Raw genomic sequence first — 25,486 nt, forward strand, 5'->3', positions numbered from 1 at the left:
CAGGTTCTTAGGATAGATACCCAGTAGTGGGATGGCTGGGTCATAGGGTATTTCTATTTTTAACTTTTTGAGAAATCTCCATACTGTTTTCCATAGTAGCTGCACTAGTTTGCATTCCCACCAACAGTGTATGAGGGTTCCTTTTTCTCCACAACCTCTCCAACATTTGTCACTCTTGGTTTTGGTTGTTTTTGCCAATCTAACAGGTGTAAGGTGATATCTTAGTATAGCTTTGATTTGCATTTCCCTGATGATTAGTGATGATGAACATCTTTTCATGTGCCTATTGGCCATCCGTATATCTTCTTTGGAGAAATGTCTGTTCATGTCCTCTGCCCATTTTTTGATCGGGTTGTTTGTTTTTTTGTTGTTAAGCTGTGTGAATTCTTTGTATATTATGGAGATTAACCCTTTGTCGGGTAAGTAGCTTGTAAATATTATTTCCCAATTAGTGCGCTGTTTTTTTGTTTCAATCCTGTTTTCCCTTGCCTTGAAGAAGCTCTTTAGTCTGATGAAGTCCCATTTGTTTATTCTTTCTATTGTTTCCCTCATCTGAGGAATTATAGTGTCTGAAAATATTCTTTTGAAACTGATGTCAAAGAGTGTACTGCCTATATTCTCTTCTAGAAGACTTATTGTTTCAGGCCTAATCTTTAGGTCTTTGATCCATTTTGAGTTTGTTTTTGTGAATGGTGAAAAAGAATGGTCAATTTTCATTCTTTTACGTGTGGCTGTTCAGTTTTCCCAGCACCATTTGTTGAAGAGACTTTCTTTTCTCCATTGTAGGCCCTCAGCTCCTTTGTCAAAGATTAGCTGTCCATAGATGTGTGGTTTTATCTCTGGGCTTTCAATTCTGTTCCATTGATCTGTGCACCTGTTTTTGTACCAGTATCATGCTGTTTTGATCACTGTAGCTTTGTAGTATGTTTTGAAATTGGGGATTGTGATGCCTCCAGCTTTGTTTTTCTTACTCAGGATTGCTTTAGCAATTTGGGGTCTTTTCTTGCCCCATATGAATTTTAGGATTCTTTGTTCAATTTCTGTAAAGAATGTCCTTGGGATTCTGATTGGGATAGCGTTGAATCTGTAGATTGCTTTAGGTAGTATGGACATTTTAACTATGTTTATTCTTCCAATCCATGTACATGGAATGTCTTTCCATCTCTTTATGTCGTCGTCAATTTCTTTCAAGAAAGTCTTGTAGTTTTCATTGTCTAAATCTTTCACTTCCTTGGTTAAATTTATCCCAAGGTATTTTATTCTTTTCGTTGCGATTGTGAATGGGATTGAGTTCTTGAGTTCTTTTTCTGTTAGTTCATTGTTAGTGTATAGAAATGCTACTGATTTCTGTATGTTGATTTTATACCCTGCAACTTTGCTGTAGCTGTTGATTGTTTCTAATAGTTTTCCTATGGATTCTTTGGGGTTTTCTATATATAAGATCATGTTGTCTGCAAACAGTGAGAGTTTTACTTCTTCATTGCCTATTTGGATTCCTTTTATTTCTTTTTCCTTCCGAATTGCTCTGGCCAACACCTCCAGTACTGTGTTGAATAGGAGTGGTGAAAGTGGGCACCCTTGCCTTGTCCCTGTCCTCAGAGGGATGGCTTTCAGTTTTTGTCCATTGAGTATGATGTTGGCTGTGGGTCTGTCATAGATGGCCTTTATTATGTTGAGGTACTTTCCTTCTATACCCATTTTATTGAGGGTTTTTATCATGAATGGGTGTTGGATCTTGTCGAATGCTTTCTCTGCATCTATTGAGATGATCATGTGGTTTTTTTTTTTCATTTTGTTGATGTAGTGTATCACGTTGATTGACTTGCGGATGTTGAACCATCCCTGTGTCCCTGGTATAAATCCCACTTGATCATGGTGTATAATCTTTTTGATGTATTGCTGTATTCGGTTTGCCAAAATTTTGTTGAGGATTTTTGCATCTATGTTGATCAGTGATATCGGCCTGTAGTTCTCTTTCTTTGTGTTGTCCTTGTCAGGTTTGGGGATCAGAGTGATGTTGGCTTCATAGAATGTGTTAGGGAGTACTTCATCTTCCTCGATTTTCTGGAATAGTTTGAGAAGGATAGGTATTAAATCTTCTTTGAATGTTTGGTAGAATTCTCCAGAGAAGCCGTTTGGTCCTGGACTCTTATTTTTGGGGAGGTTTTTGATTACTGTTTGTATTTCTTTACTTGTGATTGGCCTATTCAGATTCTCCATTTCTTCCTGATTCAGTTTGGGGAGGTTGTAAGAGTCTAGGAATTTGTCCATTTCTTCTAGGTTGTTCAATTTGTTGGCATATAGTTTTTCATAGTATTCTCTTATGATCCCTTGTATTTCTTTGGTATCTGTTGTGATTTCTCCTCTCTCATTCCTAATTTTATTTATTTGAGATTTCTCTCTTCTTTTCTTGGTGAGTCTGGCTAAGGGTTTGTCAATTTTGTTAATTTTTTCGAAGAACCAACTCTTTGTTTCATTGATCCTGTCTACTCTCTTTTTTGTTTCAATATCATTTATTTCTGCTCTTATTTTTATTATTTCCCTCCTTCTACTGACTCTGGGCTTTGTTTGTTCTTCTTTTTCTAATTCTGTTAGGTGTCATTTAAGGTTGCTTATGTGAGCTTTTTCTTGTTTAGTGAGGTGAGCCTATATTGCAATGAATTTCCCTCTTAGGACTGCTTTTCCTGCATCCCAAATGATTTGGTATGACGTGTTCTCATTTTCATTTGTCTCCAGATAATATTTGATTTCTTCTTTAATTTCTTCAATAATCCATTGTCTGTTCAGTAGCGTGTTGTTTTGTCTCCACATTTTTGCACCTTTCTCTGCTTTATTCTTGTAGTTGATTTCTGGTTTCATAGCATTATGATCAGAAAAGATGCTTGATATTATTTCAACTCTCTTGTATTTATTGATGCTTACTTTGTTTCCCAAAATATAGTCTATCCTTGAAAATGTTCCATGCGCCCTTGAGAAGAATGTATAACCTGCTGTTTTTGGATGAAGTGTTCTATTTATATCTATTAAGTCCATCTGGTCTAATTTTTCATTTAATTCTATAATTTCCTTGTTGATTTTCTGTCTGGATGTTCTATCCATTGGTGTTAATGGTGTGTTGAGGTCCCCTACTATTATTGTATTGTTGTTGATGTCTTCTTTTAGTTCTGTTAAGAGTCGCTTTACAAATTTCGGTGCTCCTGTGTTGGGTGCATATATATTTATAAGTGTTATGTATTCTTGGTGGAGAGTCCCTTTTATCATTATATACTCTCCCTCTTTGTCTTTCTTTATCTGTTTTGCCTTGAAGTGTACTTTGTCTGATATTAGTATAGCGACACCTGCTTTCTTTTGTTCATTATTAGCTTGGAGTGCTGTCTTCCATCCCTTCACTCTAAGTCTGTGTTTGTCTTTGGGGCTGAGGTGTGTTTCCTGGAGGCAGCATATTGTTGGGTCTTGTTCTTTGATCCATCTTGCCACTCTGTATCTTTTGATTGGAGAGTTCAATCCATTTACATTTAGAGTGATTATTGAAATGTGGGGGCCTACCGCTGCCATTTTATGTCTTGATTTCTGGTTCTCTTCCATTTCCTTTGTTTCTCGTCCCATGGTTTAATCTGTTCTGATGTAGAGCTGCTACTCTCTGTTGTTGTCCTTCTACTTATCTCCTCTGCTCTTGGTTTTGTAGCCCCTTTCCTTTTTTAGATTTTTAAGGAATGAGGGTTTTCCTAAGCATTTCTTGAAGAAGAGGTTTTGTGGCAATCAACTCCCTTAATTTTTGTTTATCTGGGAAAGTTTTTATTTCTCTATCCTATTTGAAGGATATTCTTGCTGGGTAGAGAATTCTTGGCTGCAGGTTTTTGTCCTTCAGATTTTTGAATATATCATTCCACTCTATTCTAGCCTGTAAAATTTCTGCAGAGAAATCTGCTGATAGCCTGATGGGGGTTCCTTTGTAGGTTAATTTCTTCTGCCTGGCTGCCCTTAGTATTTTCTCCTTGTCGTTGACTTTTGCTAGCTTCACTACTATATGCCTTGGGGTTGGTCTACTTGCATTGATAAAGTTTGGAGATCTATTGGCTTCTGTCACATGAAGTTCCATCTCTCTCCGCAGGTTTGGGAAGTTCTCAGCCATTCTTTCTTTGAATAGGCTTTCTGCCCCCTTCTCCCTCTCTTCTCCCTCTGGTATACGTATAATCCTTATGTTGCATCTCCTAATTGCGTCAGATAATTCTCCGAGAGTTTCTTCATTTCTTTTTAGTCTTAGTTGTCTCTCCTCCTCTGCCTGCAGCATTTCTATATTCCTATCTTCCAAATTGCTAATTCTTTCCTCCATATTATCGGCCCTACGGTTCAGTGTGTCTAGATTTTTCTTAATCTCCTCTATTGTGTTCTTCATTTCCAGTATTTCCATTTGGTTCTTCTTTATAGTATCGAACTCTTTTGTGACATAGCTCCTGAACTCGTTGAGTTGTCTATCTGAATTCTCTTTTAACTCATTGAGTTTTTTAATGATGGCTGTTTTGAAGTCATCATGATTTAGGTTATATATTTCATTGTCTTTGGGATTGTTTTCCGTGTATTTCTCATTTTCCTTCTGTTCTGGAGATTTAGTATATTTTTTCATATTGCTTGATGGTGTAGATTTGTGCCTCTGCATAGAGATAGAGTTTAGTTACTGCTTCCACTTGTTTCTACTGGTGTGGTGGGGGAACAGCTGTTTATACTGCACCAAGCAGGAACCCTATCAGCTGTTGCTAACTGGGCCTGGGCCCCTCCTCGTAGTCACAGTGGTCCTGTGGGTTCCCTCTTCAGCTGTGGGGGCCATCACAAGGGGGCTTCAGGCTGCTGGTGCCTACTGTTGCAGACCACCTAGACGTGCTCCCTCCTTAGGGTCTGCAGCGGTGTTATGGGCTTTCCCAGCGGCCAGGGGCAGGATCACTTATATTTGCAGCTCTGTCACTGTCGGCGCCCACAAAAATCTCACTTGTCCACTATGGGTCACAGCAGAGCTATGGGCATCTTCTGCAGTCTGTGGTTAGCTCACCTAGCTATGCTACTTTTGTCCCAGGGTCTTCCAGCCTTGTGGTTGTGGGGTGGGTGCTCTCTACTAGTGCTGTGCAGAGGCTTTCGCTGAGGTTGCTGTGAGACTGTAGAGTTTCCCCCTGGGCCACAGAGCTGGGTCGCTGGAACTCCACCCAGCCCCAGTCCTCTCCCCCAGGATCTCAGGGAGCCCCTTGCCCTGTCTGTGGGATAGCCAGAGACCTTGAGTTCAGTGGCAGCTGACCGGCTGCTGCCCTGCCTGGGATTCTCCTCTTCGGGACCCTCCTGGTGTTGTGGGTGCTGGGCAGGGCCTCTCTGCTAATGGCAGGTAGAGACTTTGCCTGCTGCCCAGACGGAACGCTGGAGTTTCCCCCCTGGGCCATGGAGCCGGCCGCTGGAGCTCCACCCAGCCCCAGTCCTCTCCCAGGAGATCTCCGGTAGCCCCGAGACCTGAGCGGGAGATAGTCGCAGTCAGTGGGACTGGCGGCGGCAGCTGGGAGGCCGCCGCCCCATTTGGGATTCTCTCTGGGAGCCTCCTGGTGTTGTGGATGCTGGGCGGAGCCTTTCCGCTAATGACAGGTAGAGACTTTGCCTGCTGCCCAGACGGAACTCTGGAGTTTCCCCCCCGGGCCATGGAGCCAGCCGCTGGAGCTCCACCCAGCCCCAGTCCTCTCCCAGGAGATCTCCGGTAGTCCCGAGCCCGGATCGGGCGACAGCCACAGTCTGTGAGAGTGGCAGCGGCAGCTGGCGGGCTGCTGCCCCGTTGGGGATTCTCTCTGGGAGCCTCCCAGCATTGTGGATGCTGGGAGAGGCCTCTCCGCTAATGGCGGGTAGGGGATTTCCCCGCTGTCTCCGGTGTGTAACTCTGAAGCTTCCCTCTGAGCTTAGGTGTAATTGCGGGGGCCTTAGGTAGGGCTCTGGTCACCTGTTTCCACTGTCACTCCTCTGGTGTGCGCTCCCTCCTGCCCTTGGTGTGTGGCGATGTTCTGGTGGCATCCGCTGGAAGAAAGCCGCTTGCAGGTACTAGGCTGTTTGGGGGTTGGGGTTGGAGAGTTTTTACCTATCTCCACCTCCTCCTGGAGGGAAGTCCGTCTGCCTTCCGATGTATAGCAGCGTGGGTCTCTCAGGCGTCCTGAGATGCTATATGGATATCCTTTGTTAAGTGATGAATGTCCAATTAGTTGTAGATTCGAAGGGGGAGAGACAAAGAAGACTACTCACGCCGCCATCTTGGATCCTCCTCCCTAAAGCAAATTATTTTTGAAATCCTTTGAAAATTACAAAGAAATTATCCTATTTGCTTTAAAATGAGAAGTTAAGACTGAAGGATTACTCGTTTTCCTCATTCTCCTTGGGGCCAAAGTTACTCTCTGCTATACGATGTTAAGTGTGGAGGAAAGCAAAATCCACTTTTAGGTCTCAAATTTAGTTCATTACACTGGAGCAGTGATGCAATAAGTCAGCTCCAACATAACCATCAATGTACAAGACTAAAGTAGGAAAATAATAGTACTGGTTTACTCTTGAAACTGCAGAATTATTTCTTTAAGTAGTTTTCTTTTGTGATCTCAACATCACTTTCAAGTGTGGTCTCCTAAGGCCCACATACTTGATTTCTGGTCACTCTGCCTCCTTTGTTGTCCATCTAAAGCATGGTGGGCTGTGTGTTTGTCCCTCTGCTCTTGGGCAGGGGACCATGTGCAACAGTGCTGGTGCTCTGAATGATTCGTCCTGCCTCCCAGCTCACTTAACTCACTGTTGGGGAGTGCCGTATCACAGGAGGGTCTGCTTCATTAAAGTGTGAAAAGATAATCATTTAACCCTGTGCAAAGCATAAAGGGATGGAGGTCATTTGGTCATTTGTCTTTATTATCATGCAATTGTATTTCTATATAGTTGTAATGAAAATTATTCTCTATTATAGGAACATCAGGAGAACATTCTGGGTAACACCATGCAAAGTGTGATTGCATTGCTCAACAATCTGGTTGCCTGCAAAGATTTGAATATGAAGCTGCTTTATGAACAAGGTAAATACTTCCTAGAATTAGTCTCTGATTCTGTTGAGTTTTATCTATTTGTAAGTTTTCTCATCTTACATGGTAGGGAGTCAAGAAGTACTATTTAAAGTTGATCAGTCAAAATAAATGCTGAAGGATCTGTAAATAATAGTATTACCAGCAAAAATGAGAAGTGTAGTTAGATCATGATAGTTTGCCTAAGTTCATTCATTCTCTTTCATGGCACAAAGTTGGTAGGCACTGCTTAGAGATGATAAACCAAGAAATAGAAGTGTAAGCATAGTGTTTAGACTTATTGCTGCCAATCGAAAGAAAAACATATATGGTCAAAAGCACCTTGTAAAACGAGATTGGATGGGTTGATTGTGGCCTTACTTTACATCTTATACATATCTGCCATATTACAATTTAAAACAACTTTTGAGACTATTTTTTTAGAACAGTTTTGGGTTTAAAACAAAATTGAGAGGGATTTGACAGAGATTTCCTGTATAACCCCTGCCCCTACACATGCATAGCCTCCTGGATTATCAACATCTCCCACCAGAGTGGTACATTTGTTACCAGAGATGAATCTGCATCGACACATCTTCATCACCCAAAGTCCATAGTTTACCTTAGGGTTCTCTCTTGGTGTTGTACATTCTGTGGGTTTGGAGAAATGAATAATGACATATTCATCATTATAATATCATACATAGTATTTTCACTGCCCTCAAAATCCTCTGTGTTCTGCCTATTCATTGTCCCCCTGACCACCCTCTGCCCCACCTGGCAGCCATTACTGTCTCCATAGTTTTTTCTTTCCCAGAATGTCACATAGATGGAATCATATAGTATGTCGCCTTCTCATATTGGCTTCTTTCACTTACTAGTGTGCATTTCAGGTTTCTCCATGTCTTTTCATGGCTTGATAACTTATTTCTTTAGTGTTGAATAATATTCCATTGTCTGAATGTACCACAGTTTATTTAGCCAGTCACCTACTGAAGGACACCTTGTTTGCTACTGAAATTTTGTGTTTAATGGACTCTGAGAGTTGGAGCATCAGAAGAAAAGCACAGGTAGATTTAACATCAAGCTTAAGTGTCAGAGGCCTTTATTTACACAGGGGCAATTTTACATTGGTAATTTTGTTTTATTTTTCTTGTAGTCCAGTGCCACCCTTGAACTGTATAAGCTTCAGTTTTCTTTATACCTAGCTCCATTCCAGGTTTTGTGGAGTGAAGTGGAAATCACAAAAATAATTAGGACTAGAGTAGCATTTGGGTAACATTGAACATTGAGTGATTTAGTGGTCTGAGGACGATAGCAATTGGGGGAGAGGAAGTAGGTGGTACAGACCATTGATCTGAGATTCAGTAAACTGTAGCCTGCCAACTGTTTGCTTACCTTTACAAGTAAAGTTTTGTTGTTGGAACATAGACACGTCTATTCATTTGCATTTTGTCCTTGGCTGGTTTTGCTGTGTAATGGTAGCATTGAATAGTTGAGACAAAGACCACATGGCCCACAAAGCCTAAAATGTTTACTGTATGCATCCAAATGTCATAATGGAAAGAGGTTCAGAAGTTGGGAATGGATGGGATGTGGCCTCTGAAAGGCCTTCCTGTTTAGACTGCAGGAGATTGTGGATGACCTGGGAGTCCTGAACTTTTTCTAACAACATAAATAGAGACAAAAGGCATGATGAGTCCAGATGGTCTTTAGGTTGAGGAGGGTAGTCAGGCTGTGGGTGTGGTAGGGTGAGGAAGGGTAGTGAAATTCCAGAAGTACACAGAGGTTGGGAACTCCTTCCTGGCCCCTGCTAGTGGAGGTTACAAGCGAGGGAAGGGAAGATCCTTGTGGCCTACAGAACAGTCTATTCCAGTCTCCAGAGATGAGCACCAGGTCTGACTTGCTATCACACTCTGGTGTTCTCCAAACTCCTTGGCCACTAAATGTGTAAAGTCTTCTTGTTAATCTTTATTTTGAATCAATTCTGGCTCAATCATTGCTTTATATATTCATTACATTCCATACAAAATTAAATTCCTATTCCAAACATACAGTTATTTCTAATATTGATACTTTAAAAATCACCATTGGGTAATAAGTGAACTGTAATGTAGATAAAGTAGAAATTATTGTTCCTGTCATTCAGTGCTTTATTACAGCCCTGTAGTAGGCCAGTGTCAAAATGAGTTTCATCCTCAGACCATACACTAATAGTTAGTGGTAGGATGAATTCTAAGGCACACATTTTTTCACCTCACATTTTAATATCTCTGAAATCAGTCCATCAACCACTGCTATCCACGTAGCGGTCCTGACGTAGTTATTGCTGCTGGCACGTGCATGTTGAACCTTGCAGAAGGGGCATGAGCACCCCAGAAGTAAACCCCTTGGGAGAGTGTGCCTCAGTGATGCTCTCCTGCATCATTGCTTTGATGGAACACAGCATGTGGAACAACATGCACGTTGATGATTCAGAGTTGAAAATTGTGAAAGGCAGCCTCCAAATGAAAAGAACTTTTTAGAAAACCTAAACCAATTAATTTTACTTATATTTTCCTTTTTATATATTCATAAAGGCAATATATGAGGAAAACCATATCAAAGTAGTCTCAAAGAGCGCTTGCTTTGAGTATAAAATGAAGTTCTTAGCGAGAAAGCATATGACAATGTAATTGGCTGCATTTTTTCTTTCTTAGTGGTACATAAAATAACGGTGTTTAGACTCAATGAAGTATGGTAGGTAATATACATAAGGACCTTAGTACAGTGTTTGCCACCTGTGAGGCATGCCACAAAGTGCACAAACTCTGATAAGTAGAGTCGTTAACATATCACCAACACACACCTGCATTATATAATTCAGGTTTTTTGCTTAAACATTTTCATTTTTTAAACAAAATGTTTAGGGAAGGAATTATAAAACCAAGAAGACCTTTTGTTTATATTTGAAAAATATCAGAGTTATTAACATTTTAAAACTGGCTGATGGCTCGTCCCTGTGCAATGACCTTTCGATAATGGATATTAATTCCAGCTTCAGTTTTACCAGCAGAGCTGTCAGCAAAATGGATTTACATGACACAGTGCAGGAGCCAAAAACCTGTAGCACCTCCAAGGAAGCATGTAAGAAATTAGGTTTGTCTCCGTTGGTTTATGGAGTGTCAGAAATCAACATACTCATTTCTTACTAGGTTTATTAGAAAACTGCCTAAGTTAGTGTTTCCTCAAGAGACCAGAAAATCACTATGAGAGTTGTTTGGGCTTTGAAAGTGTACCTCATAGCTATTTCAGATTCTTTTACTTTTATGAATAACATTCAAGATAAAGTTAGACAGTAGGGGTTGGCAAACTTTTCCTGTAAAGGATCAGATAGCAAAGATTTTAGGCTTGTAGGTCACATGATCTTTGTCACTGGTACTCAATACTGTCAGTATAGCAGGAAAACAGCCATAGAGAATCTATAAATGAATGGGAATGACCTCATTTCAATAACATTTTATTTACAAAATTAGAAGGCCAGCCCACTGGCCATAGTTTGCCCACCCCTATTGTACTCTATCAAAACTACTCTCAGATTTTCACAAGTCAACACATTTTTAAAATTTAGTTATTAAACTATAATTCAGCTCAAGAAATAACAGAAAACAAAGTATAAATACCTTAAGAAAGAAGCTGCTGCCTTCACCTTACTATGAAGATGTATGAATAAAAAGTGGAAAATTTGTGGGTGGGCGGAGCAAAATGGCGGCGTGAGCTGACCGGGATTCTCTCCCCTCCAAAATACAACAAAAGATTGGAAGAACTGAATTTCAGAGAATAAACATAATGTCAGCTCGTTAGACCTACAATACCAAGAAGGCAGAGATCGTAAACCTTGCTTTACACCTTCGGAAGTGCTGGAATGGTAGGAGAGAACATGGCTCCCTCCCCTAGAGTCTGCGATCGCTGCGGCGTGGGTCCGGAAGGAGCGGGGGAGGGGCCGCGCGACCGGAGGATCATCCAGGACTCCTGCCGCTGATTCAGTGGAGACCCGCTGACGGGGGGAAAGCTTCCGTCCGCGGGGACCCTATAAATCAAGGGCCTTGGGAGACCAGAGAACAGAACTGATCTGAACCCAGAGGGGCGCGTGTGAGTAACAGCCCCTCCCCCATAACAAAGCCAGTGGGCGCAGCCATCTTGCCCCAAGGCGGCGAGCTAACACGCTGCTCTCGACCCCCATCTAGTGGCGACAGGCTGTAACTGCAACTGAATTCTACCACCATGCGAAAAAACCGCTCCTCTACCATCTAGCAATTTATAAAAGCCCCAGACCAGAAGGAAAACAATAAAAACACAGAATTAAGTCCTGAGGACTTGGAATTAGGTAAACTAAGTGATAATGAATTCAGAGCAGCTATAATCAAAAAACTCAATGAGGTAGAGAGAAAGATAGAGAAACAAGCCGAGTTCTGGAGTTACTTCACAAAAGAGATTGAAATCATAAAGAAGAATCAAACAGAATTATTTGAGATGAAAAACACAATGGACCAGATAAAACAGAATACGGATTCCCTGAATGCCCGTGTAGACAACCTAGAGGAGCAAATCAGCATAATCGAGGACAGACAGGCTGAATGGCGCCAGACAGAGGAAGAAAGAGAACTAAGAATTTAAAAAAATGAGGAAAATCTCCGAGAGATAATGGATTCAATGAGGAGTAAGAACATAAGGATCATAGGAATTCCCGAGAATATGGAAAAGGAAAATGGAGCAGAAAGTGTGCTTAACGAAATTATTGAAGAGAACTTCCCAAATCTAGGGATCAACGGAGAAATGTGTGTAGAGGAGGGTTTTAGATTTCCTAGATTTGTCAATGTAAAAAGACCCACTGCAAGGCACATAATAGTAAAGTTGGCAAATAGGAATGATAAGGAAAGAATACTCAAGGAAGTAAGAAAAAAAAGAATAACCTATAAAGGAGCCCCTATCAGACTGTCAGCAGATTTCTCTACAGAAACCCTACAAGCTAGGAGAGAATGGAGTGATATATTCAAAGCTTTAAAGGATAAAAACCTTCAGCCAAGAATACTCTATCCAGCAAGAATTTCCTTCAGATATGAGGGAGAAATTAAATCTTTTCCGGACAAACAAAAGTTAATGGAATTTGTAACTAAAAGCCCTCCATTGCAAGAAATCCTCAAGAAGGCTCTCATACTTGAAAAAAGAAAAAAGGGAGAAAGGGGACACAATCCACAGACTAGGGAGACCGATGGATAGAACCAGAACAGGATAGCAAATATTCAACTATAGCATTAGGGTAAAAATAAGGAAACTACCAAAACAAGGACGATCTTAGCACTCTAACTACAAATTAGTAAGACGAGTTGGAATAAAAAATGAAAATAATTATTTAGGAGGGGAAGAGCAAAGGGTCTAAATCAGTATTGGTCGAGTAAGTAAGAGACCACCAGAGAATAGACTATATTATACACGAGATTCTAAAAAGAAACTTCAAGGTAGACACTAAAATAAAGTACAGAACAGAGTCACAAATCATAGATAAGGAAAAATCTAAGAAACCCAGCATAAGAAATTGCAGTATTAAATGCGTAGTCTAAAGCACACAGGAAAAGAAACACAGGAAAATAAGATAATGAGTGACAGATTGCTAGCATTAAGTCCACATGCATCAATAATCACTCTCAATGTGAACGGATTGAACTCTCCAATAAAAAGACACAGAGTGGCAAAATGGATTAAAGAACAAGATCCAACAATTTGTTGCCTCCAGGAAACACACCTCAGCCCCAAGGACAAACACAGACTCAGGGTGAAGGGGTGGAGGACAATACTTCAAGCAAATAGCAAGGAAAAAAAGGCAGGTGTTGCAATTCTCATATCAGACCAAGTGGATTTCAAAATAAGACAGGTAAAGAGAGACACAGAGGGACAGTATATAATGATCAAAGGGACACTTCATCAAGAAGAAATAACGCTTATAAATATCTATGCACCCAACACAGGAGCACCAAGATTCATAAAGCAACTATTAACAGACCTAAAGGAAGATGTTAAAAACAACACAATAATAGTAGGGGACCTCAACACCCCACTCACATCAATGGACAGATCATCCAGACAGAAAATCAACAAGGAAATAGTGGAGCTGAATGAAAAACTAAAACAATTGGACTTAATAGACATATATAGATCACTCCACCCTGAAGGAGCTGAATACACATTCTTCTCAAGTGCACATGGAACATTCTCTAGGATAGACCATATGTTGGGAAACAAGGCAAGCCTCTACAAATTTAAAAAAATTGAAATGATAACAAGCATCTTCTCAGATCATAGTGCTATAAGGCTAGAAATTAATTACAAGAAAAAAGCTGAGAAAGGCACAAAGATGTGGAGACTAAACAACACACTACTGAACAAGCAATGGATCATTGAAGAAATTAAAGAAGAAGTAAAAAAATACCTGGAAACAAATGAAAATGATAGCATGCCATACCAACTCATATGGGATACAGCAAAAGCTGTATTAAGAGGAAAATTCATCGCAATACAGGCACATCTTAACAAACAAGAAAAATCCCAAATAAGCAACCTTAAAGCACACCTAACTGAACTAGAGAACAAAGAACAAATGAAGCCCAAAGTCAGCAGAAGGAGAGAAATAATAAAAATCAGAGCAGAAATAAATACTATTGAAACGAAAAAGGCAGTAGAAAGGATCAGTGAGACAAAGAGCTGGTTTTTTGAGAAGATAAATAAAATTGACAAACCACTAGCCAGACTTACAAAGAAAAAAAGGGAGAAAGCTCAAATAAACAAAATCAGAAATGAGCGAGGAGAAATAACAACAGACTCTGCAGAAATACAACAGATTATAAGAGAATACTACAAAAAACTATATGCCAACAGAATGGATAACCTAGAGGAAATGGATAAATTCCTGGACTCCTACAATCTCCCAAAGCTCACTCAAGAAGAGGCAGACAATGTGAACAGACCAATCACAAGGAAAGAGATTGAAACAGCAATCAAAAACATCCCAAAGAATAAAACCCCAGGACCAGATGGCTTTCCTGGGGAATTCTACCAAACTTTCAGAGAGGATTTAATACCTATCCTTTTCAAGCTATTCCAAAAAATTAGGGAAGATGAAACACTTCCTAACACATTCTATGAGGCCAACATCACGCTGATACCAAAACCTGACAAGGACACCACGAAAAAAGAGAACTACAGGCCAATATCACTGATGAACATAGATGCAAAAATTCTAAACAAAATTTTGGCAACCAGAATTCAGCAATTCATCAAAAGAATCATACATCAGGATCAGGTGGGATTCATACCAGGGACACAGGGATGGTTCAACATCCGCAAATCAATCAACGTGATACACCACATCAACAAACTGAGGAATAAAAACCACATGATCATCTCAATAGATGCAGAGAAGGCATTTGACAAGATCCAACAGCCATTTATGATAAAAACTCTGAACAAAATGGGCATAGAAGGAAACTACCTCAACATAATAAAGGCCATATACAACAAACCCATAGCCAACATCATACTCATTGGGCAAAAACTGAACCCCATCCCCCTGAAAACAGGAACAAGACAAGGATGCCCTCTATCATCACTCTTATTTAGCATAGTACTGGAGGTCCTGGCCAGAGCAATCAGGCAAGAAAAAGGAATAAAAGGAATCCAAATAGGGAGGGAAGAAGTGAAACTCTCGCTGTTTGCAGACGACATGATCTTATATACAGAAAACCCCAAAGAATCCATTGGAAAACTGTTAGAAGTAATCAACAACTACAGCAAAGTTGCAGGGTATAAAATCAATTTGCATAAATCAGTAGCATTTCTATACTCCAGTAATGAACCAACAGAAAAAGAACTCAAGAATACAATACCATTCACAATCGCAACAAAAAGAATAAAATACCTTGGGGTAAATTTAACTAAGGAAGTGAAGGACCTACTTAATGAAAATTACAAGGCCTTTCTGAGAGAACTGGATGACGACATAAGGAGATGGAAAGACATTCCATGTACATGGATTGGAAGAATAAACATAGTTAAAATGTCCATTCTACCTAAAGCAATCTACAGATTCAACGCCATCCCAATCAGAATCCCAATGACATTCTTTATAGAATTAGAACAAAGAATCCTAAAATTCATATGGGGCAACAAAAGACCCCGAATTGCTAAAGCAATCCTGAGAAAAAAGAACAAAACGGGAGGCATCACAATCCCTGACTTCAAAACATACTACAAAGCTACAGTAATCAAAACAGCATGGTACTGGTACAAAAACAGGTGCACAGATCAATGGAACAGAATTGAAAGCCCAGAAATAAAACCACACATCTATGGACCGCTTATCTTTGACAAAGGAGCTGAGGGCATCCAATGGAGAAATGAGAGTCTTTTCTACAAATGGTGCTGGGAAAACTGGAAAGCCACATGTAAAAGAATGAAAATTGACCATTCTTTTTCACCATTCACCAAAATAAACTCAAAATGGATTAAAGACCTAAAGGTGAGACCTGAAACCATAAGGCTTCTGGAAGAAAACGTAGGCAGTACACTCTTTGACATCAGTATTAAAAGGATCTTTTCGGACACCATGCCTTCTCAGAGAAGGGAAACAATAGAAAGAATAAACAAATGGGACTTCATCAGATTAAAGAGCTTCTTCCAGACAAGTGAAACCAGGATTGAAACAAAAAAAAAACCCACTAACTGGGAAAAAATATTTGCAAGTCATATATCTGACAAAGGCTTATTATGCTTAATATATAAAGAACTCTCACAACTCAGTCACAAAACATCAAACAACCCAATCACAAAATGAGCTGGAGACATGAACAGACATTTCTCCAAAGAAGATATACTGCTGGCCAATAGGCACATGAAAAGATGCTCATCATCGCTGATCATCAGGGAAATGCAAATCAAAACTACACTAAGATATCACCTTACACCCGTTAGAATGACAAAAATATCTAAAACTAATAGCAACAAATGTTGGAGAGGTTGCGGAGAAAAAGGAACCCTCATACACTGCTGGTGGGAATGCAAACTGGTGCAGCCACTATGGAAAACAGTATGGAGATTCCTCAAAAAACTAAAAATAGAACTAGCATACGATCCAGCCATCCCACTACTGGGTATTTATCCAAAGAGCCTGAAGTCCCCAATCCCAAAAGTCCTGTGTACCCCAATGTTTATTGCAGCACTGTTTACAATAGCCAAGACGTGGAAGCAACCTAAGTGCCCATCAACAGACGAATGGATAAAGAAGATGTGGTACATATATACAATGGAATACTACTCAGCTGCAAAACAGAACAAAATCATTCCATTTGCAATAACATGGATGGACCTTGAAAGAATTATGTTAAGTGAAATAAGCCAGCAGGAGAAAGATAATCTGTGTATGACTCCACTCATATGAGGAATTTAAAACTATGGACCAAGAACAGTTTAGTGGCTACCAGGGGAAAGGTGGGGTGGGGGGTGGGCACAAAGGGTGAAGTGTTGCACCTACAACATGACTGACAAACATTAATGTACAATTGAAATTTCACAAGATTGTAACCTATCAATAACTCAATAAAAAAAATCAATAAAAAAAGTGGAAAATTTGCTGTAGGGGTTTAATCTAAAAATCATAAGTAAATCTTACTGTATCAAGTAGCTTTTGCTAGATAATAAATCACCCCAAAGCTAAGTAACTTAAAATAATAGTCAGTTATTTGCACACTCTTCTGTGCGGTTGGCAGCGTAGGCTGAGCTCACTCGTGTGCCTGGAGCCTCAGTGGGGCTGGGGGACCCTCATCCTGAGGGAGGCTCACTCAGACTTCTTAACGTGGTGACAGTGTTCAAGAAGAGCCTGAGTGGAAGCTGCAAGGCCCCTTGCTGCCTAGGCTTGGAAATCTCGTGTTAACTTCTATCATATTCTATTGGTTGAAGGAAATCACTAAGTCAGGCGGGTTCAAGGGGTGGGCAAAGAGGCTCCATGTGTTGAGACAGGAGCTGCAATGAATACATGGCCATCTTTAATCTAGTACAGGTACCTAGAAATTTAGAATGAGAGCTTTACCCAACACAACACCTGGTGCAGTGGCGGTCTGCGTAGTATTCTATAATGAGCCAGCTATGACTTATTTTAGGCTTGTGGGCCATAGTCTCTGTTGCAACTACTTAGCTCTGCTCTTGTGGCACAAAAACAGCCACAGACAATACATAAATGAATGAGCGTGACTGTGTTTCAATAAAAATTTATTTACAAAAACAGATAATTTGTCACCCTGATGCAGTTCATTCAATCTTTCAACAAGTATTTGTATGCCTGGCATTGTTCTAGGTGCAGGGAGTACAGAAATGAACAAAACTGACAAAAATCACTGCCTTCACAGAGCTTACATTCTGGTGGAAAAAGTAAATAAGCAAAATAAATGAAGAAGAAGTTTGTATAGATGATGTTAGATGTTACATGATGATAAATACTGAGGGAAAGAGTGAAAGGAAAGAAAGGGGCATGAAATGTCTGGATGGGAGTGGGGTTGAAATCCTGCCTGGGGTAGCCAGGGAAGGCTTCATTGTGAAGATGATTAAGTAAAAGCTTGAAGGAAGTGAGGAGGTAAGCCAAGCAGATATGTGGATGAAGGTGGACAGAGAGAGCAGCAAATGCAGAGCCAAGGTGGGGCATGCTGGCCTGGCAGAGGGACAGCAGGAGGGCCCCTGTGGCTGCAGGAAACACTGGGAAGAGCAGAAGGAAGAATCCACAGAACCAGTTGGTGCATTCAGCGGGCACAGGGTCATTTTCATCAAAAGCTATTGAAAGCGTTAAAGTCATTTGGAAACTTATGACCAGAATGCACTTCGCAGTTTTAATTAAGAATTAAGTAATTGGTTGGTAATTACTGACTACCTGTTTACCTCTCTCTTGGCTAACTTGCAAAGATTAGACCGGTGGTTTGAGACCGGGGGTGCCGAGGAGCTTGGTAGGTGAGGCTAATGATAATCCAGGTTGGAAAAGCATTGCAGTAGACTCAGCTGCCGCCCAAGCTGGCATCCCTTGTGTGCTGTCACCTTGAGAGAGTACTGTGCAAGTGGGTCTGCAATTAGGAAGTCCTTTTTTACACAAGGCAACACATTCCACTTTTGAAAAATTTTAGTTGTTAGAAAGTGTTTCTTTGTATTGATCTGGAACTGGCTTCTCTGTAATTTCTCCTCTTGTTGATTCTCGATTTCCCCTCTGGAACTACTCAGACAACATTTGTTATTTCAGTATACCTAAAGGAGGAATAAAATACTGTACAGTGTTAAGTGTGCAAGTAAAATTTAGATTATAGTAACATCACAATTAGTGTTTTATAATATCTTACATTTAAGATGCCAGAAATGTTGTATCGATTTTTTTCAGCTAACTATTGATGAGAAACATATTTATTTAGTTACTACCCTGTGTAACTGTTCATAGTATCCCTTGTTAAGGGCTACTATATTTGTCACGATGTTTGGTGTTCCTTGATTTCAACATTCATTTTACTTCAGCTGCTATTGAGGAGAATTTGTTTGGTTATACCTGTTAATTCTAGACTATGTTTATTTTCAAGTTCTGTCAGTTGTTGTTGGATTACAAACCACCTCATAACTCAGTGAGTTAAAACAAAAATCATCTATTATTTTGACTCTCATGTCTGTAGGTTTGCTGGGGGTTTTAGCTCTTGGCTGGGCCCTGAAAACATTGCGTTGACAAATTGCCTAAGTTCTGGCAACTCCAATGGACCCCAATGAAGTTGGGTTCTACTACAGGTCTGTTTAGTTCTGGATTAAGTCCTACTGATCCTTAAATGCAGTCAGTGGCCATGATCAATGCCACCAAAATAAGCATGTTAGTCTTTCATGACACAGGGGCCCCAGTGCAGTTCCCTGACTGTGTTGGCTTAATTTCCTTAATGGTCCCAAGCATTTCACCTCAGTTTTGAGTTTCCTTTTCTTGAAGGTAATAGTACAAAACTATTCAGTATTATAAAGTGTGTTTGTTAAAAGCTACTAGAAATCCTAGTTATATAATTGTGCTACGAGAAAAGTATAATCATCTAGGTTTTAAGAATGTAACAAATCTCCAAAGAAGAAATTTGTAACTTATAAATTTTTCCTTATACTTGCCTAAGAGCGGTATTATTAAGATACAATAAAATAACAAATATTAAGGTACTATTTAATAGCCAAAGCTGTCTGTATAAATGTGTGATATTAAATTTATTAATCTACCTGAGTTTAGTATTAGAGACTTAGTCAGACAATATCACACTGTGGTTGATAGTAGGAGTCTGGAGCCAGACTTCCTGAGTTCAAATCCAGACTTTGCCACATGCCAATTGCATAACCCTGGGCCAGCTACTTAATGTCTCTGTGCTTCAGTTTTCTCTACTACATAATGGAGGTAGTAATAATCCATCCACCCACGCGCTTCATAAAATTTTAAAAGTTTTAACTGCATTTCTGTCTGCTAGGAATTTCAGAGATGATTTGTGGGGGACTGACCTTGGGAACAGGAGAATATTGAAGTAGGAGATAAGAGAATTCTCTCATCTATTTTTCATATAGTGACAGCACCAGAATGATCATTTTAGGGGGCAAATCTTATCATATTATTTCCTGTATTAGCTTTCTATTGCTGTTAGGAGCAAGACTGGAATCATTAACATAGCATACAGCCCTTATTTCACTAGCTTCAACTCAAGCCACTTTTCCCTCTGCTGTCTGTCCTGTAGCCACATTCACCTTATCTCAGTTTCTGTCAGGTACCATGCTTCTTTCCACCCCACACCCTCCCACCTACCGTTCCCTATCCTGCTCACCTTGTTATTTCCTTCAGTGCTTAGCTCAAACACCATTTTCTCAGGAAAGGCTTCCTTGATATCCTATACTCTCCTTCATTGCACTGACCACAATTTTAATTAAAGTTTGAATTGTGTAATTAATTGGTTAATGTCCGTGTCATCTGCTAGAGTGAAGGCCCCTGTCGCATTCACAGCTGAATCCCCTGCACAGTTCCTGGTGCATGTGTTGCTCAGTAAACATGCTCTGACTGACTGAATGGTGGTGGATACCCAGGGTAGTGGTCATGGTCCATTTCTAGGATGAGTGCTTGGAGTCTCTGCACCCTGCTCACAGTCTCAGCCACAGAATGCTCTGTACCATATGTTGTCTCACTTCTGACCTCATCTGTAGTAATCTTCCCTCCGCATACGTTTATTGAGAATTTGATGTAAATAAGACATTATGTGCTGGAGTCTTTTAAGGCCACCAAAATGAGTAAAGTTGAACTGCTGACTGATTTTTCATCAGCTCTCACCCAATTCTTTGCTTTTGGAACCCAGCTGGGTCATCTCCAAGGGGCAGATCTTGTCACTTTGGAGCACAATGAAAATCACTGGCAGTGACTGAGACCATAATCTTGGATTTGGCAGAGCAATTTTTGGGAGCTAAAAACTTATAAGCAGTGATCTTATTTTTGCTTCTTTCATTTTGTCTGACCTTAATTTTGAATATGGGGAACTATGCATTAAATCGACAGAACGGTCCACTTTTCTTTCTTTCATGTTTCATGGAGATGGAAGGGTCTTTGTGTCGTTACTCTCCCTCCCCAGTCTCCTCACCAGTGCTCACGGAGGCTTGGTGACGTCTGAAATACTCTGAAATGTCGGAGCCATATTATCACTTATCAAAAAAGTTTTTTCAATAAAAGAAAGGAGGAAGACATTTAACAAGCTTTTCGACTAGATCAGATATCAGATTAAGAACGTTAAAAATGGGAAGGAGGAACGTATAACAGAAAGCACGAATTTGTATTAGTGTCAGGGAGTGGCACACAATGAGTTGTGCCTCCTGTAAATGACTCAAAGAACTGCTGAAGACTTTCGAAGCTATCTTCCAAAAAAAAAGATGTTGAGTCCCTTATTTAGGGAGGAATTTGAGAAGTTAGCATGTCAGTGAAAGAAGGTAACATGGTGTGTTAATTGAAATAGCTGGGTTTGAATCCTGAGGCTATAATTTATTTGGTGAGATAGTTTGGGTCCTAATCTCTTTAGGATAATAGTACCTATTTCATATGTTTGTTTTGGATAATAGTACCTATTTCATATGTTTGTTTTGAGCATGAAAAGATAATATATGTAAATTTGCTGTGTATAATTAACAAAATTAGCATAAGTATTTAAAAATAAGTACTAAAAATAGCCAAGTGGGCCTCACATGGGACCATGTAAACAGATCATTAGCACAAGAGAAATGAAGCCCAAGATGAGTTATTAGATTCTAAGACAGTGTCAGCCATTTTAAGTGAGCTAAACTTTACCACCCAAACAGGTTACAGTGCAGAGTACTGAAAAATCCACAAATATGATCTCAGAGCCATTTTTCAAAAGTAATTAGATATTTTTTTGTGAGATTCTTTCTTGCTTGCTTTCTTGAGATATAATTGACGTATAAGATTGTGCAAGTTTAAGGTGTACAATGTGTTGACTTGATATGGTTAATATATTACAAAAGTATATTACATCACATAATTACCATTTCTGTTTTTGGTGGGAACACTTAAGCATTACTCTCTTGGCAACTTTCAAGTATATAATACAGTGTTATTAGCTATAATCTCCATGCTGTATATTAGCTCCCCAGAACTTATTCATCTTATAACTTCAAGTTCATACTCAGAGCCCTTGTTCTTAAGAAGTCACAAAGAAATAAGGGTGCCTAAGATCTTAGGATGGAAAATATCTTAGTTACAAAAAGAGGAATGGAGGCGTTTGAGAGCTATAGATAAGTAAGTCTTGACGAAATGATGATGCTGTTAGTTTGTGTTAATTGAAAAAAGAAGGGTCTAATCAGGGAAGGCCTGAGACAGTATTTAAGAGGCACTAATGCAAATGAGATCTGGGAAATGGAAATCATTAACTGCTGGGTCATACAATCAGAAAGACTGTGAACATTTAGACAGAGGACTTTGTTAGTTTGGGTAATGCTTGTGGAAAAAAGGAGCCAAAATTTCAGTGGATTAACACAAGAGAAGTTTGTCAGTAGAATAATAGTAGGATATGTGGCCTTCCTAGACAGTGAGTAGCTTTCTTCCATGTGGTACCCATCTCCTTCCATTTCATGGCTCTATCAGTTCCATGGGTCTTGGAATCCTCTGCATCCAGCAGGCAGAAGAGAAAAATAGTGGAGAAGGCATACCTGCTGCTTAACAACCCCAGCTAGAGGTAAAAATATTTACAAATCATGTCTGATAAGGGATTAATTTCCAGAATGTATAAAGAAACTCCTACAACTCGACAATGAAAAGCAAACAACTTTATTCAAAAACAAGACTTGAGTACACATTTCTTTAAAAAAAAGATATACAGGGGCTGGCCACATGGCCAAGTGGTTAAGTGCACACACTCCGCTTTAGCGGCCCAGGGTTTTGCTGGTTTGGATCCTGGGCACGGACATGGCACCACTTGTCAGGCCACGTTGAGGTGGCGTCCCACATAGCACAACCAGAGGCACTCACAACTAGAATATACAACTATGTACTGGGGGACTTTGGGGAGAAGAAGAAGCGAAAAAAAGCCGGAAGATTGGCAACAGTTGTTAGCTCAGGTGCCTATCTTTAACAAAAAAGATATACAAGTGCCAATAAGCCCATGACAAGATGCATAATATTATTTGTCATTAGGGAAATGGAAATCCAAACCATAATGAAATACCACTTTACACCTATTAGGATGACTTTTTTTGGGGGGGGAGGGGGAAGATTAGCCCTGAGCTAACTACTGCCAATCTTCGTCTTTGTGCTGAGGAAGACTGGCCCTGAGCTAACATCCATGCCCATCTTCCTCTATTTTACACATGGGACATCCGCCACAGCATGGCTTGCCAAGTGGTGCCATGTCCGCACCCGGACTCCAAACTGGCGAACCCTGGGCCACCAAGAAGCAGAACGTGTGAACTTAACCACTGCACCACCGGGCTGGCCCCCTTACTATTGTTTTTAAAAAAGGAAAATAACAAGCGTTGGTGAGGATATGGAGAAATTGGAACCCTTGTGCATTTCTGGTGGGAATGTAAAACGGTGCAGTGGCTGTGGAAAACAGTATGTTGATTCTTCAAAATGTTAAACATAGAATTATCGGGTGATCCAACAGTTCTCCTCCTAAGTATATGCCCCAAAGAATTGAAAACAGGGACTCAAACAGATGCTTATACACAAATGTTCATTGCAGCATTATTCACAATAGCCAGAAGGTGGAAATGACCCATGTGTCCATCAATGGATGAATGGATAACAAAATATGATGGAATATTATTCAGCCATAAAAAGGAACTTTTCATACATGCTACAACATGTATGAACTTTGAAAACGTTACACTAAATGAAAGAAGCCAGACACAAAAGGACAAATATTGTTTGATTTCGCTTATGTAAGATACTTAGAATAGAAAAATTCATAGAGACAGAAAATAGAATAGTGGTTACCAGGGGCTGAGAGGAGGGGTAATGGGGAGTTAATATTTAATGGGTACAGAGATTCTGTTTGGGATGATGAAAATGGTCTGGAACAACATTATGAATGTATTTAATGCCACTGAATGTATACAGTCTTGCGCCACATAATGATGTTCTGGTCAACAACAGACTGCAGATACGAAGGTGGTCCCATAAGATTAGTGCCATACAACCTAGGTGTGTAGTAGGCTATGCTGTCTAGGTTTGTGTAAACACACTCTAATATGTTTGCATAACGACAAAATCACCTAACGACACGTTTCTCAGAAAGTATCCCCATTGTTAAGTGATGCATGACTTTAAAGATGGTTAAAATGGTAAATTTTATGTTGTCTATATTTTACCACAATTAAAAAAGAAACCCAGCTGGAAATGACACACATCCCTTTTGCTCACGTTCCAGTGATGAGAACTGGTGTCATAGCCATGTTAGGATGCAGAGAGTTTGGGCAATTAAGTACCTCACTGAGCAGCCACTTCCCAGCAGTGATTCCACAGTTTGTAAAGAAGAGCACATATGATTTGTGGACAGCCAGCTATTTTGGCCATAAAGACCAAACTTAAAAATGATTTTTAGGGGGCCGGCCTGGTGGCACAGCAGTTAAGTTCACACGTTCCACTTCTTGGTGGCCCGGGGTTCGCTGGTTTGGATCCCGGGTGTGGACATGGCACTGCTTGGCAAAAGCCATGCTGTGGTAGGCGTCCCACATATAAATTAGAGGAAGATGGGCACGGATGTTAGCTCAGGGCCAGTCTTCCTCAGCAAAAAGAGGAGGATTGGCAGTAGTTAGCTCAGGGCTAATCTTCCTCAAAAAAAGAAAAAGATTTTTAGTATATATGTATTTTGCCATATAATAAATCAAATTTACAAGCAGCTCCTTGAAACTGTATGATCAAAAGATCCTGAAAAGTTCCTATCAAACATGAGCCAGGTAAAAGAAATACTAAAGTTCCCATTTTACTAATTTAAAATGAATGAAATATTTAAAATGAGTAAAATGGTTCTTCATTAGTGTGTGTTCTGTGTCTTCTTATTAAGGCTTTCATTAATTTACTCTGATTCTCCTGTCCCTGTTTTCCTCACATGTATATATATGCTTCAAATTCAAATTCTCTACCACACTGCATTTCAAGAGGGGACATCTGTTTGATGTCCAACCATGGGATGTCAAATGTCTGCTCTGTGTGAGGAAGAATGTTGAGTTTACTTCTGGGTAAAACATTAAAGAAACATTGCAGATAAAACTGGAGGCTGCTTAGCTTTAAGCATCCAGGATGGTGAGACAAATGGAAACTATTCCTTCTGAGGAGTGGCAGAAAATGCTGGAGTGTTTGGCTTGTAGTCCAGATGACTAATGAGAGCTGCCCACGCTGTCTTCAGATATGTGCCCACCTCTCCTGTGAGGTGGGAGGAGGTTCATGTTGTGAGTTGCTCCAAAAGGCAGGACCTTGAGTCCTAGTGAAAGCTCCAGGGCATCTGCTTCCTGTTCAACCTAAGAAAGATCTTTCCAACAGCTTGAAAACTCAAGTATGGAGAAGTCAACTTCTGGGCAAAGTGAGTGCTCTGCACTGTGAGTGACACCAGTCTCGAAGGGTGACCTAACAGAGAAGCGATTCCAGTGCTGGTGGGAGGTTGGCTTATGGCCCCTGGAACCCCTTAACAGCCCTAGAGATGCTATGATTCTTTTTTTACTTGCCAATGTTTGCAAACATTCCTGCAATCTCTAAAATGAAAAGCAGAGGAGGAGTTAACATAATGAAAGAAAGCTATTAAGATGTAAATTGTTTTCTCTGTAAGTGCTTTCACGATGTGCTGAAACATACATTCACTTTTATTCCCTTATGTCTAGGC

The 25,486-nt window shown here is 40.1% G+C and overlaps 1 protein-coding gene across 4 annotated transcripts in view; it reads left to right on the top strand.

Annotated features, from left to right (window-relative positions):
* ULK4 (unc-51 like kinase 4) overlaps positions 1-25,486 on the top strand; it is a 513,120-nt gene that overhangs the window by 282,620 nt on the left and 205,014 nt on the right. For all 4 annotated transcript variants that reach the window (XM_001917025.6, XM_023620688.2, XM_070237944.1 and 1 more), the window contains exon 32: positions 6,965-7,070. In XM_001917025.6, the coding sequence (XP_001917060.4) occupies positions 6,965-7,070 (106 nt within the window). The remainder of the gene's footprint in view (positions 1-6,964; positions 7,071-25,486) is intronic.

Source organism: Equus caballus, chromosome 16 (assembly GCF_041296265.1).
Source record: "Equus caballus isolate H_3958 breed thoroughbred chromosome 16, TB-T2T, whole genome shotgun sequence".
Taxonomy (NCBI): Eukaryota; Metazoa; Chordata; class Mammalia; order Perissodactyla; family Equidae; genus Equus; species Equus caballus.